At 41.2% G+C, this 15,776-nt stretch overlaps 1 protein-coding gene across 1 annotated transcript in view; it reads left to right on the top strand.

Moving 5' to 3' along the window:
- MYO10 (myosin X) overlaps positions 1 to 15,776 on the top strand; it is a gene marked incomplete at its 5' end in the record, with an annotated part of 159,055 nt that overhangs the window by 62,132 nt on the left and 81,147 nt on the right. Inside the window, 1 exon segment of the mRNA XM_080610818.1 lies at positions 5,909 to 6,067. Within this exon segment, the coding sequence (XP_080466944.1) occupies positions 5,909 to 6,067 (159 nt within the window).

The following is a 15,776-nucleotide window of genomic DNA, read 5'->3' on the forward strand; positions in this document are numbered from 1 at the left end:
TCAGTGAGGGTGACGGAACACTGGAACAGGCTGCCCAGGGGGGTTGTGGAGTCTCCTTCTCTGGAGACATTCAAAACCCGCCTGGACACATTCCTGTGTAACCTTATTTAGGTATTCCTGCTCTGGCAGGGGGATTGGACTAGATGATCTTTTGAGGTCCCTCCCAATCTCTAATATACTGTGATACTGTGGAGGCAGTGCCCATTCTCACCCCCTCCTCCAACCCAAATCTCAATCTTTGAATTAAAGAAAGAGACCTGAGCCTGCACTGTTTGGGAGTTGTGTTTGGGAGGGATGACTGTTCAAGTCACTGTGTAGAAGGGCTGTTCTAAAATGCTCACAATATGTAAACTTCTCAGTAGACAATCTTGCATATTTTCAGAGAGCAGATTCAGTAGTGATCTACTTTGGGTCAGAGCTTCCAAGACGCAGACAAGCCTATTTCTGCATTTAAATAAAAATCTCATGGAATATCACTGAAATAATGAAGATTGTTGTAATTCACATACCGAATTGATGATCAGGAGACTTTTGGAGTACCTTCTGCCTTCCTCCCATCCAATATGGATCATCAGCATCACCCCCCTGTGAAAAAAACCCTGAGAGGCTTAGTTGTGTATGGGCTCCGAGCAGACTGGAAGGCCTGAGTGTGACTTGTGGTTTCTGCAAGAAGTGGGGATTGTGTGGGCTTTTGATATGCTTTACCTAAGGACTTAATTCAACATTCTCCTAAACTCACTTGACTCAGCTGTTGCAGTTTCTCTTGTTACCTTTTAATGACCTTATTCAAGCAGGGATTTTTGTCACTTGTCATCAAGTCAGAAAATGATACCGTAAGAGAAAGCATTGTGTGCTCCTGTTGTTGAAGGCCCACTCTGACATTCTTTCCTGGTGTTAATAAATTGTATTACAAATTAAATCTTTTGTTAAAATATAATTTATGTTAGATCTTGAGCTATGGGGTAATTTGTCAGTGCAGAAAATTAATTGGACATTGTTTTGTGATATTCCCCTTAAATAAAATGCTTGAAGGACTTATTTTCTTTTTCTTATGCCAGGTTGGTTGCATAGGATAAGAATGTAATTTTCAACATAAAGAAGTAGGGAATATTAGGATTTTCATGCTGGTGTTTTTCATGCTCTTTTAAAAGCATCAGTGAAATTAATTTAATTGCAGTCATGTGCCTCAACTCCTGATTTGTTTGTGGGTTGTTTTCTTTCCATACTCACTGGTCAATTCTAAAAGCATATGTTCATGTAAAGTGCTAGTTATTCCAAATTGCATGGCATACAAAAAAAATGCTTTTCTGAACCAAATATAAAGATACACTCTTGCCTAAGAAATACTTCTACATTTTGGAGTACAATATTACACTACTTATGCAGCAGTGTTTATGAAAAGGTGAAAACTATACATTTATTTGTTCAAGCTACCATTTTTCTTTATATGTCTTTGACTTGGTATGTGATTTAGGGTTTGTTGGTTTTTCCAAGTAGAGTCCCATATGAAATCATTTATTCATTTTTTACATATGACAGTTCTGCTTCAGAGCAAACCCCTTCATGAAATAGCAACTGCCAAAAACCCAGTTACCCAGTGCTCATCTGCAGTCTCAACTTTAATCTCAGTATGTGCTGCCCTGAAATCTCCAGCTTTATACAGTGCATTAGAAAGTGTCTGACTGGCATTTTCTGCAAAGAGAAGGCACTTCCTGCGGCAGTGGCTGGGGATCTGGACAGTGTTTCAGAGGGTGACATGGGAGTCTGTCCCATCCGTGCAGTGCAGTTGTGCCCACATCCTGGATGTGCTGGTGTGCTATCGAGAATTTCCCCCTAACTTCTTTTTCTTTGGTCCCATGTCCAGTACTAATGTTCTCGTTGTGAGATGATGAATTCATTTGCTCTAATTGTCCTTCTTTCTCATCTGGGTAGTATTTTTGGGAAGTATCAATGTGGATCTTGCTCTCAGAGGTTTCAGGGCTTGACATTGTGTCCTGAAGCAGATCTGGCAAGTGCTATGGGTACCATGCTTGTTGGGCAGGTAGACCTTGACACTGCTCTGGATATGTCCCTGTCACAGCAAGGCTGATGAATTTTACCCAATTATGGAGAGAACATAATTGATCTAGTCATCCTGTAGATTTCTGAATAGATGTGAATGAAGATGTAGGGTCATATCATCAAAGTTTTGAAACAGGCTGTCAAAACCACACCATTATGTTTTGTTTTACAGTTTCTGCATGTTACCCTGTTTTTAACGTTCATTCAGATATTCCTGTCCTCACTTACCTGTCTCTTCAATCTTTCCCTCTTGACTAAAGAAATCTGACTCAGCAGCGTGTGATTACTTCCTTTTAGTTGTGTTTGCTTTCTTCAAGACTAAACAGCACTCCTCCAGCCTTCGAGTGTGGGTTCTCAGTTTCAGCAAGCTGTTAACATTTGGGTATCTGATAGTTCCCTCCTACATTATTTTTGAACCTGATAGTGCCTGCACAGCTTTTTCCCATGTTACCTGGGGAATGTGGTGGCACTGGCCTCCCAGCTTTTCATGTTACTCCGTCATTTGAGTACCTTTTCAGCTAGAGTAGGGACCGGAGAGCAGTTTTGAAGTGTTATTCTCCTTTCCCAGTGAAGTGCTCTTTACTGTTGTTTAGCCTATTATGCTGTTTTGTCTTGAGCTTGTTCTTTTTGTTGTTGTTCTTTGCATTGTTCCTTCCTATCTCAACCTCTAATTTTCACTGCTATAATAAATTCAAGAGTTCTTATTTTGTGTGCTGTCTCTTTAGGGTTTAATTTATAGGTTTCCATGTATTCAGCATGTTTGTTATCTTGGACCATTTATATCGTGAGAGGAAAGAAGTTTTTGCTGAATTCTCGTTTAGGTTTGTCTTAAATCTTATTCCAAGCTTCCTGCATGTTTTACTTGACCTTCTAGAAATGCTAGCAGGATCCTTGAGGATGGACACTCCTGTGTGCTGCCAACAGGCTCCTGTTTAAGTTCAGAATACTCGTTCGTCTTCCTCTTGTCCGTGCTGACTTTGTAGAATGGCTCTTGGTTCCTATTTCCTGAGGATTTCAACTGCTGCAGTATTTCCTAGTGCGATGTTCTAATTAGTAATGATAAAGTTCAAGGCAGCCTTTTCACGCCTTTGTCCTAATAAAGGCGTGAGTCAAGATGAAATAAAACAAAACAGGCTTGTCAGGGCTTGAGCAGCAGGACTGTAAAAAGCCCATTTTAAGGAAATGAGGTCTGCGCATGTGATCCTGCTGCCCTGGATGATGACTTTGATCTTGTTAGATGATTTTGACCAAGTTTTACAGTGGGTTTAGGAACTTGAAGGGGTGCTCTAAGGGGCTCTGGTAAGAATTAAAAGTAAAGTAACTCCTCAGTGTTGGAGAAGAAGTCCTTCTCCTTTCTGATTTGGGTGGCAGCAATTATGAAAAGTTGGTGTGTTTTCTAGCCGGTCAGTGCACACACCTATCTTTGAGTCAGCTCACAGAGCAATTTCCTCACCCAGACAAGAAAGCAATGTGTGTGAGAGGTGGAAGTATGAGAATAACCAGCCTGAATCATAGAATCATAGAATAGTTAGGGTTGGAAAGGACCTTAAGATCATCTAGTTCCAACCCCCCTGCCACGGACAGGGACACCTCACACTAAACCATGCCACCCAAGGCCTCATCCAACCTGGCCTTCAACACCGCCAAGGATGAAGCATTCGCAGCCTCCCTGGGCAACCCATTCCAGTGCCTCACCACCCTCTCAGTAAAGAATTTCTTCCTTATATCCAATCTAAACTTCCCCTGTTTAAGTTTGAACCCGTTACCCCTTGTCCTTTCACTACAGTCCCTGATGAAGAGTCCATCCCCAGCATCCTTGTAGGCCCCCTTCAGATACTGGAAGGGTGCTATGAGGTCTCCACGCAGCCTTCTCTTCTCCAGGCTGAACAGCCCCAACTTTCTCAGCCTGTCTCCATACGGGAGGTGCTCCAGTCCCCTGATCATCCTCGTGGCCCTCATCTGGACTTGTTCCAACACTTCCATGTCCTTTTTATGTTGAGGACACCAGAAGTGCACACAATACTCCAAGTGAGGTCTCAGGAGAGCAGAGTAGAGGGGCAGGGTCACCTCCTTCAACCTGCTGGTCACGCTCCTTTTGATGCAGCCCAGGATACAGTTGGCTTTCTGGGCTGCGAGCGCACACTGAAGCTGGCTCATGTTCATTTTCTCATCAACCAACACCCCCAAGTCCTTCTCTGCAGGGCTGCTCTGAATCTCTTCTCTGCCCAACCTGTAGCTATGCCTGGGATTGCTCCGACCCAGATGTAGGACCTTGCACTTGGCTGAAGAAGAGGAAATAGTGAGTTTGAGTGGGCCATCCTGGCCAGCATCTCTCTGCCCTGTGCAAATGCTTGTCCTGTTATCATGATGGTTGTTTACCACAAAATAAGGCTCAGATCTCTTGGTGTCTGTCTTTTTCCTACAGTTAGGGATTGTGCTTTGGCTACTCTAAATTTATAGGTGCTTTCTGATGGTTTGCTCACGTATCCTGTTGACATCTCTTTTGCCTGCCAGCATCTGTTGGAGATTTGTTTCCTGGATCACCTTTCTTCTGCAGCATTCCCCCAGTACTCTTTGTGCTGGTGCGTGTGACAGCTGTAACAGTGCCATGGCCTGTGCTAACATTTGGGATGCCTGGGGTACAGTTTTAATGAGCAAATATCATCAGGCAGTTCATCTTTGTCAACTGGTGGGATATCAGAGTATGGAGCTTTGATGTTAAGTCCAGTCTGTGTTCAGACTCTTGCTGCTTCGGCTTCTTTTTCTCACTGGTGCTCGCCAGCGCTTGGGCTGCTGGTTATTGCACTTCTTCCATCTTCTTTATAAATATATTTCAAAAGATTTTTGGAAGGTTTTCTTTTAAATATTCCAAATCATTAAAGTATTTTCATTACCCCACACTTGACTTTCTCACACTGAAACTGTCATTATCAGGGACCTGGGAACATTGACTGAGTAGTGTTGGCTATGAGGTCCAGGCAGATATCTGTAAGGATGAGCTGCCAAGATGTAAATAAAAAGGAAATGGGACTCTGAATTCCAAAGCTATTGGTTTAGTCTTTAGTGGTGTCATTAGTATTCATTAAAGTTTAACTAGATTGTGGATGTGTACCTCTTCTGAGCATATTTGTGGAAGTGCCTTCTGACTGAGTATTTAAATTGTGGCTTTTTTAGAGCTTTTACTGTCTGTTTGGAACAGGCTTCAGAAATTCATCTCAAAAGTCCATTCACTAGAAATTGGTTTGCCTATTCATTTACAAATATTTGCAGCATACTGAACTAGGCATGCTACTTACATTAGGAATAATGACCTAACCTGACAGCCATCCTGACTGGAGAATTGAGAGGAAACATTTAAGTGGATTTCAGTTCAAACATATAAACACTTACAGCCTGTTGGAACAATTATTTTCATTTGTTATTTTGCACTGTAAAGCATTTCCTTACAGAATAATTTGAGTATGTGGGGTTTACTGTAAGGGGTGGATTTTTTGTTTGGTTGGGTTTGGATTTTTGGGGAACGATTATTGCTTGGTTTATTTTTCTCCTGAAGAAGTCTAATAGTAGTCCAGATTGAGATGAGGTTACATTTGCCCTTAAAATGGAAAAGACCCCTTACAGTCCTCAGTGCATTGGCTGTGTATGCTAGTTTCATATGACCCCTGTGTATGTATTGGGGTCTTCAGTTATTGTCAGAGAAGCTTTAGAAGAAGGTATGACTGGCAGGCTATTATATTTTACGAGTCTGCACGCTGATAAACTGGATAGGGAATATGAATGGGTATGAAAGCTCCGTTTAAGTTTTTGAATGTGTGTTCTAATATTTTCTTTGATTCCCCTCTTTCAGGTATTCACTTACAAACAGAGCACTATCACACACCAAAAAGTAACGCCTATGCATCAAACAAGTGCAGAGAGTGTGGAAGACATGGCAGCACTCGTAGATCTCCATGAAGGCTCCATTATGCACAACTTATTTCAGCGATATCAGCAAGATAAAATCTATGTAAGTTTCTTCTAGAATTATGAAAAATACCCAGAGGGAACGTTTTTGAATGTAGAAGTGCTGTGTGTGTTTTACTGTTATGTGGTATCTCCCCTCCTGATGTTCTCCAGTTCTTTGTGTATCCACACAGAGCTGAAGCATGCCTCACATAGTGACTTCTCACCAGCAGCAGTGGAAGGAGAAGGTAGCTCAGGGGCTGGCCTGACAATCCCTTGTATACCTGGCAGGGTTGTGTAAAGGGCTCTCAAGTTTCTCTTCTCCTTTAGACTCTCTACCCCAACAATACATGCTGTGTACATCACCAGGGACGATGTGGTGGGATTTAGTCTGAGACTGCCGTTTGAGAACCCATCAGGCCAAGATCCAATTCTGATCACCATCACCTTTTAGTATTACAAAAAAAGTATGAAATTGTCATGCTGAGGACTCGTGCCATTAAATACAGAGAGTTGGAGTTTGGGGTGTATTGAGAACAGGCAGCTTTATAAAGGTTAAAAAAACTGGGAATTAGTCCACACAGAAGGTTTGGTTTTTTTTTTTTTCAGCTCTGTAATGAAGCGGTTTATGATTAGATTTATTTTTGTTAGTCTAGAACTGACTAGATATTAATCTTTTCTGAATCTGGAACTACACTGAATGTGAGAAAGATGCAAGGAATAGTGGCTATTTATAGATTGTGTAATCTCACTCTTCAGTGGTTGGTAGTTTTGGGTAGAGATTTATTTTTCTATTATTATTGGGTTTTTTATTAATAATTGCTAAACATAAATAGTTTTTATTTGCATCACCTGTCTAGGGCCTTGAGATCTGGCCATGCACAATTTATTCCAAGCTTCATCTATTAAGTTTAGTTTAATTTATTTTTAAATGTGAAGAGATCTTAGCGTAAAAATAAACTTTCTCTCTATTTAGAAATTTCTTTGATAAAAACCAAAAAGGGACATGAGGAAGTTTTGTTCCATTGATGTTACCGTTAAAGCAGCTAGTATGAGGAATTCTAAATGTTGAGGTAATTCTCTTTACAAAAACCTTTATGTGTGGGTTTTTTTTTCTTCAAATGAACCATTTTTCCTTTCAGAAAAAGAAATGCTACCATATATGAGCAATCCTGCGTGTGTGGAGGGAAATAGCTACTTACTAAGAGTTTAGTTTTCTACCAGTGTTATTAGAAAATAATGCTTAGTGTGAGTCAAAAGAAAAAGTGCTTTCTGAGCCATTAAATGTACTCGGAGAACACTTCCCCCTTTTAAAAATCAAGTGTGTAGAAGGGGATGATTTTTTGAAGAGGCGAAGAATAGCCTTGTTCTGAAGAGACATGTCCTAGCCTATTTCTTAGCTTGTCAAGGCAAGTTTAGGATATTCTGATACTTGGTGTTCAGTGCGGTGTACGTTTCTAGACAAACAGGTTTGTGTGCTGTTAATGATGACTGATCTTCAGCTGTTGCTGAATGCTCATTGTCCTTTCAGTTTTGCTAATTTTACTGCTTACTCCTTCCTACGAGTCCACCTCACCTGAAAAATTATTGGAAAGCTGGTCAGAAAAAAGGTGTTTTGAAATGCGCATGAAAGCCTCTCTGTTATCCTGCATATGTAACCAGGACCCTTGAGTAAGAAGCATCTTCTTTTCTCAGCCCTCATTAGTACCCCACTCCTGCTGTACCAGTGATAGTGTGTCAGCAGGACAGGGCTTCAGGAACACAAACTCCGAGACAAGCGATTAAATAGCTTGAATAATTTCAGGAAACTTCATTGACACATGGGCTTGTGTTGCAGGAAGAGGTGTTGCCATTGCAATAGGAACCTTGTCTTTTCAAGCCAAAATCTCTTAACTATGTTGAATAGTTAAAAGATATTTTAATGTTTGGTGTTAAAATAAGGACTGGAAGGTGCATTAACTTTACCTTTATCAAAGGTGTACTTGCAGCTGAAGAGACTAGATTCCTGGCCATTCTGCATTGAGACAAGACTAGCTCTTGTACAGGACACTAGAAGCCAGTGGAGTTCATGCCAGGAGCAATCAAAACTTCGCAGATTATACATCTGCCTTCTCCTTTCCCTCCAAAAAGTCCTCTGTCTTGGCCAGGAATTGCTTCGTCAGAGTAGTGGGCATACTGTCTCTTGGATCCACCTCGGCACCTCGGTGTCTGTCTCTTGCACGTTAGGGTTAAATTGGAAAGGCATGTGCCCCTCTCCACTCTGAGCTTAATATAATAATTTCTTTGAAAGACTTCTTGCCATCCTGAACACAGACCACCATATAATTGCTGTATCCTGGCTTTTATCTTACAGGTCCCTTTTTACTTCAGCTCTGTGCACCTCCTTGTCCACTTTCTGAGCAGGGGAGGGGATAAGCAAAGGTGTATGCTGGCATTTTTGAGTTATATGCTTGTAGTATTACAAGCATATTAGTGTGGTTCTTAAGTCTTTGCAGTTTTTTGCTTGTTTTCTCAGTGGCAATGAGACTGTACCCTTAATGAGCAGTGTACTTGAATCAGGATGTATGTTTTGAGGCTTGCTTCTTCACAGACACACAAAAGTTATGTGAAGTACAATATAATGAATTGTAGTATCAAGTGTATATAATTTCAGGAATACAGAAGAAACAATTAAAAGGAAATTCAAACAGTTGCTGTCTCAGGAAGACAATTATTTATGCGAATCTTCCACTGTTAACTTGTGTGTTTGCATATGAAGAACTGTTTCTCCAGCAATAAGTATTTAAGTAAATATCTTCAGATGTCTGAGTTCAGTTTAATCTTCCTTTACTTAATAACATTTGTCTCATGTAATCCTACCCGTGTTCCTAAGTTCTTCACTACTTCCTAATTAATATTATAAAGATACTTGCCATGGATGCCAAGTTTTGTCAAATGTGTCCATGACTTATTTTGCTGCTGCCAACAGCTGCAGGTGGTACCGGTCAGCAGAGTATTTTCTATGTATCTTGCTGTTTCTTGGTGAGGGGGCAGTATTGATTTAGCGTACAGACTATGTTCAGAGCCTGAATGATGCCTGGCTCTGCACTTACTGGGTTGAGGCTCTTAGCTGAATCTGTGCTGTTAGTAAGAAGGTGAGTAACAAAAGTTGTTCATGTCTACGTGCCACCATCTTCTTGTATCAGTGTCAAGTCTGTTGACATCTACTTGTGATACTTTTTGTCTGAATTCCCGTAAAAGAGTGTGTGCTTTCCATTTTGGGGCTGTAAGAAGCATGGGATGTCAAAGCCCTTCCTTGATTACTTAAAGCAGGCCCCTCTCTGGTACTTTTTTCAGGTTTATTGATTAATAGTGCTTTTATCTAAAAGTGTGATTCTGGGCTATCACCAGTTTTGTTGTCCAGGGAAGGGTGGCAGTGATCATATGGTCCAGCAGTTCAGTGAGGGGGGAGGTGTTATTTCCTGCCCCATTTTACTCCATCAGGAACAACTTGATACAGGAGAATCCAAACATTGGGATACAAGGTTTCATGCCTGTCTTTGAACGCTCAGATTAGCTTGCATGCTAGGCTGGTACGTGGCAACATATGGAAAGATAAACGTGCTAAAAGTGGAAGGTGCCCATGTTTGAAAATGGAGCCTTTCGTGAAGTCGAATGCCTCTGAAGCAAGGCCAGCACAGGGCACGTGGAGAGGAAGTGCTTCATCGGCTGTCCTTGCTGTTGTTCAAAGGCGAGTTGTTCCCAAAGCTGTTGACTCTGGTTTACTTTCAGTTAAGTACACGTTGCAGAGGAGACTGGCTTAGCCTTGGAGAGGACACCGTAAACCACACAGCATGGGCTGTGCTGCAAGATGCACAAATTACAGTGTTTGAGCTGGCTCTGGGATGAGCTGCAGTTGCCTTGTCTCTGTGGCCAGCGGTTAGTTGCTGATGTAGGAGGGCGAACTTCAGCATAAAAGAGAATTAGAGAGCAGCCTTTGCTGAGGTGCGAGGCAGGTTGGGAGTAGCTGCAGTACACATTGTTCAGGTCAGTATGGAAGTTTTCAGTGTCAGATCCACCCTCGTTTGCCTGAGTTCAGGCAACAAGCAAGTTTCAAAGCACATCTGATTATTTTTGTCCTTTTGAATTAAGCTCTGAAGTGCCAGGTAGGCATGTTCCCCTTTGAAGTGGTTATGATTTGACGCGTGCCCGTCTTGCTTAGGTGGAGAACATGTACCCATGCCCAGAGAGGTGTGCTGCGTGGGGTGAGGTGTGGCAGTCCCTTGGCCACCCTCCCCTGATGGAGAGACTGGCCTCGGGGTTGTCCAGTGGCTGTGTGTGGTGACCAAGAGGGGTGGGAGACAACATAACCTATTTTTGCTTACTTTCAAATTAGGACTACAGCTTGCCCGCCAGTAATTATAACCATCTGTGATGTTTGTGTGCGTATGTATAAAGACTTCTGTACCCGCCACGTAGACATGTAGTGCTGTAGCAGACACATCCACATCAGAGGGAGGATGATGGCAATTAAGAGCTCAGTTTTCGTGGCTGCCTTCCTTTCTCTCTTCAGCTGAAGCAACAAGCATGGAATAACTCAAATGGGAAAGCAACATTTCTCCAAGTTTTAAAGAAGGTGTTAAACTGGAAAAGTTGTCTCGTCCCTGATAAGGCTGCTTGCAGAGCTCCTGGCCACTTCATTACGCTGAATGTTCAGTTGCCTGTTCTTAAAAGGTGTATTCAGTTATTTATGCAGCAATTTTTTAATCTACTCCTGTTTGTTTACTTTAGCAGCACGTTCAGTTGTAGTCTATTAAACTTGCAGTAATTAGATAATTCGTCTCCATTGAAGTCATGAGGCTTCCCTGAGGCAATCTTTTGATGTTTGTGCAGTATTAATCAATAATCAGTGTCGGGGGTTTTTCAGATCCTGTTTGCAGACACAGACACTTTAGTATCCAGGTCAGTTGTTCTCTGTGAGTTGTTTGTCTCGGCTTTTGCATATTCATTTTTTTCTGAGTATAGTAAAACTTAATTTCACATCTGGTGCCGGTAGAGGCAGAGGCACGAAGGAAGATCAGTAGAAGACAATGGCCCCAAAGTGTTTACTTATGAAGACAAAACTGTTGTGACTGATTTCTGAAACAGAAAAACTCGAATGCACTCCTTGCAGAAACTGAATCTAAAAAAAATATGTGTATCAAGGACCCATGCACCATCCTGGACAGCTCAACAGCCTTGGTCTTTGGTCTGTCACGCTCCATGGTATAAATAAGTGTGGACCACAGACTTTTAAAAAACTCCAAACACTGGTACACACAAATTGTGTTGTTAATTACTACCATAAAATTTAGATATATAAATATTGTACGTGTACATTTAGACCAAGTCCTTGGTTATTACACTAGCTCCTAGAACTATATTTATCCTGGTCTTGTCTGCAACCCAGCTGCGGTTGCACAGCTCCTCTCCACAGGCATCCAATGCTCTAGAGTAGTCCCAAGTAACCAGTTTGCAGGATCTGCTCTGTGGTCGCTGAGGAAACTGCTGTTTATTTAATTGCTCTGCCTTTACAGTAAAGAAATTTGAAAAGTCTGCTGGTGAATCACAGTGTGTTTCGTGCCTTCCTGTCCCCATGCCCATGGAGAGATGGGGAAAATTCTCTCCACCAGCTCTTTCAGTAGAGGTGAGAGCAGAGAACACCATTGCTAAGAATGCGTGACAAATGTCTATACATAGTTACCTCCATAATTAGCATGTTATGCTTACATCAGATAATGTTTTCAAAATGTAGTTCAAAGTGAATTCCTGTCTCCAAGCATTAATTACAGCTTCCATTTCACATCTGTTACTAGAGAGCAGCAGACAAAGATCTATAAAAACACAGCAGGCTTTTAATTGGAAATCTAGTGGACTTTATTTCTGGTGATTGCCGTTTCTAAAGGATGGTCAGTTATATAGATCAACGTTTGCCTGCCAGAAGCCAATTATCTTAATTTTTTATTTATTTTTCTTTTTTAATATGTGTTAGAGGAAGAACATAGTTGCAATGATGTGAGAAGTAAACAAATTCCATCAGCTGGTTAACCAGCTTTGCCTCTGAATTCCTCCATACTGCAGAACTTGTGGGACTGCTAACAACCGCAACAGCAATAAAGAATGTTTGCCTGAACTTTGTCCTCAAAACTTGGGGATTTTAAAGGTGCATATTTTCAGATCTTAGCAAATACTTCAGCCTGAGGTGTTGTGATGATATTATTAAGTAGGGAGCTGCTCAGAAAGGTCTGTGTAATTGAGTATACTATCACAGCTAAGCAAACACCTTGCAATGTATGCAATGGCTACATAAATGCATAAGTTTATACTATGGTTTGCAGCATGCTAGGTACTTGTTGGTAACCTGGTGTGTGTATATGCTGCCAGGGATCTTACCCTCCATCATCTGTTTCTGTGAGACGGAGAGGCGGAGGGCATCAAAGTTTTATTAAAACAACAAAAATTTGCTTTCCTGTCCGCTCAGTACCAGTAGTTTTCTTCTCATATGGTTGGCTGGTAGGAGAATAAGTAATACATGCAGGGTCAACAGGGTCAGTTCCTGTTTACTTTCATGAGTTTGGAGTGATACCTAAGCCCTACTTAACAATAACCTCATACTTAAAACTGCAAAGTAGAAATCTAATCTTGAGCCGGTTTTGTGATTGATGATGGTACATATTGCTAATGTCTTCTTAGACTTGAAGGCTTCTTTTCATAGGGTTTTTTTCCTCCACACCTCTATTGGATGTCACTGCTAATTCTTACGAGCTGAAAACAGAAAGTAAACCAGCATGCAGAATCAAAAGGAAAATTCTTCAGTCATTTGTGCAAGTGCTGACAGCAGCTTAGTGCCATTCAGCCAGAGCTTTTGCAAATGGTGCTGAACACTTTTGCGTGTGCCTTTGCTTCACTTGCAGGTAAGCTTTGGCTCCTTTCTGTAAGGGTTTGTTGCTCCTAGTCCTGCAAAGGCATTGCAAGAAGGGCATGAATTTCAACTCCAAAACTTACACTGCTTGTCTATCATCAGCACGTGTTTTCTTTACGTGAGTTAGGCTTTGACTGTAAAGTGAGTTGCACAGAATTTACTGCTTATGCTACGCCGTCCAACTGCCTTATTCACATATTCCAGCAGTTTAATACTAAAAGGCCACAGCCAACCCATTTAAGCTGAGAATGAATTAAATTACTTTTTTAGTTATTGTCTACCTGCATAGACGGGCTGCTGATTCATAGCCAGGCTTTTAGTTTTATTTGAAAAGATGGAGTCCATTTCTCCAAGCAGCTTCAGCTATTTCCTTTTGATGTCTGTCAGTCTTTCCTTTTAAAAGGAAGTGGAGTCCAGAAGTTAAATTAAGCAGGCTTTTTGACTGCTAATACAATTTACCATCTTAGTGCTGATTTCTAGACCCATGGCTGTTCAATGCCATCCAACAAACTACCTGGCATAGACCTAGATTTCAGCTATTCTGGCTTTCGAATTTTGTTTTCATTCTCTGTTAAAGAATAATTCCTGCTCTTCCTACTCCCCTCCTGAAAAAAGTTATTTCTATAGAAGAGGTCTTACAACATTAAGGACTATGGAAGTTATGAAAATCTGGATATCACTGTGTAAAGTGTTCGCAAGTAGATTGAAACAAATCTCCGAGCTTTATATTGAAAGTGTTACTCTGGTGTACTGGAGACACTGCTTTTTGGTGTGTCATCTATCAGCATTTGTTTCCTTTGCATGTGTTTTCTCTGAAAAGCCCCTTCATCTTCCCAAGATGAATCTATAGGAAGGAAGATGACCATTTTTTTTTCTTGCTGGAGGGTAAATTAGACCTTCAGACAACTTTGAAAGACTCATTTGAGCATTGTGCAGTAACAAAGTGGGAAGAACTAGTGTGTGGCCACAGGCCATTTGAAATGAAGTGACAAGCCATGGGGTTGACACTCTGTGGGGCCTTTTCTGATTTGAGCTAGAGATCGCCTGTTTATAGAGTTGAGCTGTGCACACGGATTACTACAATCTGATGTGCAAAACCTACATTCACATGCTGTAATTCAGACCGTGAAAATTACAAAAATCAATGTCTTGCCCTGATCAGCTGGGGGTTTTGTTCAGGCGGTCACCTCTTCTCACCACTTGGCAATGCTGGAGAAAGATACTTTTCCATAACTGTATACAGTCTATGCACAAAAGATCATTATCCTGACATCCAGTAGTTAGGACTGCTACATGGTACAGATTGTATAGTATTACTTAGCAAAAAAGTGCAATAAAACCGAGGAGACTTGGTCCTTTTTTGTGCTGGAGAAAAACTGCCAGAAACCTGTGAAGTTCTTAAATAAGGAAGGATGTCTCTCCGGCATCAGCATTACTGTCTGTTGGTTTGGTTTTTACCTTTGTCTCTAACAGTACTTTTATCAGTTTTTCTCTTTATATTGGTTTAATACTTCCCAACTGTATTTTTTTGGGGTGCAGATTCTGAATAACACCTGTAGAGTTTCCCCGAGTATATCCGTCTACATGGAACAGTCTGTTCAGTAGGAGGAAATCAATGCGAAAATAGGAGGTGATTAAGCTACGAGTGTATCTCTTAAGCCAGGGAGAGCTTTTAGTTTTGTTCAGGTTCTTCACCATCTCTGAGCCTTCTGTGGAGTTAAGGTGTCATGTTCTGGTTCCCTTCTAAAGGTCCTCTCCTATTAATGCTAATTCTTGCATTTGTAGCGCAGCTTGTGTGTTTACAAACAGCTCATTTTGTCTTCGATCCTACAACTGACCTTGAGAAGAAAAAAGGACAATTTAGGGGTCATAATGTTGTGCTCATTGACAAGCAACATGGAGATAAAGACAAGCACAGCTCAAGTAAATTTAGGCAGTTGGAAACCCACCGTAAGTCACCAAACATGGTGAGGGCTGCAGAAGTCCAAACAGGAAGATGATTATAGAGCATGACATTTCTGTCTCAGAAATGGCTTGATGGGTTGAAAACATCTAAACTTGTAGTTTAGTACTTCAATTTGATTATGGCTTTTAAGAAACGAGCTTGGCTTCAGACATGAGACAACTGGATTCCATCCCACTGAAATTAGCATGGGACTAGCTGAAAGATGGCGTATATTTACCGTAGAGAGGATAAGTCAAGGTTCTACCATGAACAAGGGCATTAATTATCATCCTGTTTATGGCATACACTTGCCCTTTCTACCGCCTCCCTTAGAAAAGATGCCAAAATATGGCCCAGCCATCCTCTTTGCTATGCTGATGTGTATGTGGTGGTTGACCAAGTTATGTTTGCCTCAGAATGAACTCAGTCATGATTACCAGCAATCCCTTTACCTAAGAGATCTGGGAATGAAGAGGCTGTATCTGCAGTATGGGGCAAACTCTTTTGTTCCCAGGTTTTGCATCCTGACACCTTGAAATTTGGTCTTCAAAACTTCATGAAGTTTGGCAGCTGTTTTGTGGTCTTTCAAATGTTGTCTGCCTCTGCATGTTCTGCGAAAGCAGTGATGTAATTCAGTAAAGTTTCTGTGGTCACAATGATTTAAAAGTATGAGAGACCTGCAAGTTGTCTGGAACAGTGATCGGTGATAAAGTCTAAAAGTGACATATAAGCAGCTTTGTAGTCAGCCAGTTGCACTGCAGTTTTATTTGACATTTCCCATATATTAAGGTAAGCCCAGGAAAATAATACTTGCTGAATAAATTGTCAGTTTGATACTAATACCCCTTTTAAAAAAGACAACAAACCCTTACTTTTCAGACACAGATT

This window comes from Psittacula echo, assembly GCF_963264785.1.
Source record: "Psittacula echo genome assembly, chromosome: 2".
In the NCBI taxonomy this organism is placed as follows: Eukaryota; Metazoa; Chordata; class Aves; order Psittaciformes; family Psittacidae; genus Psittacula; species Psittacula echo.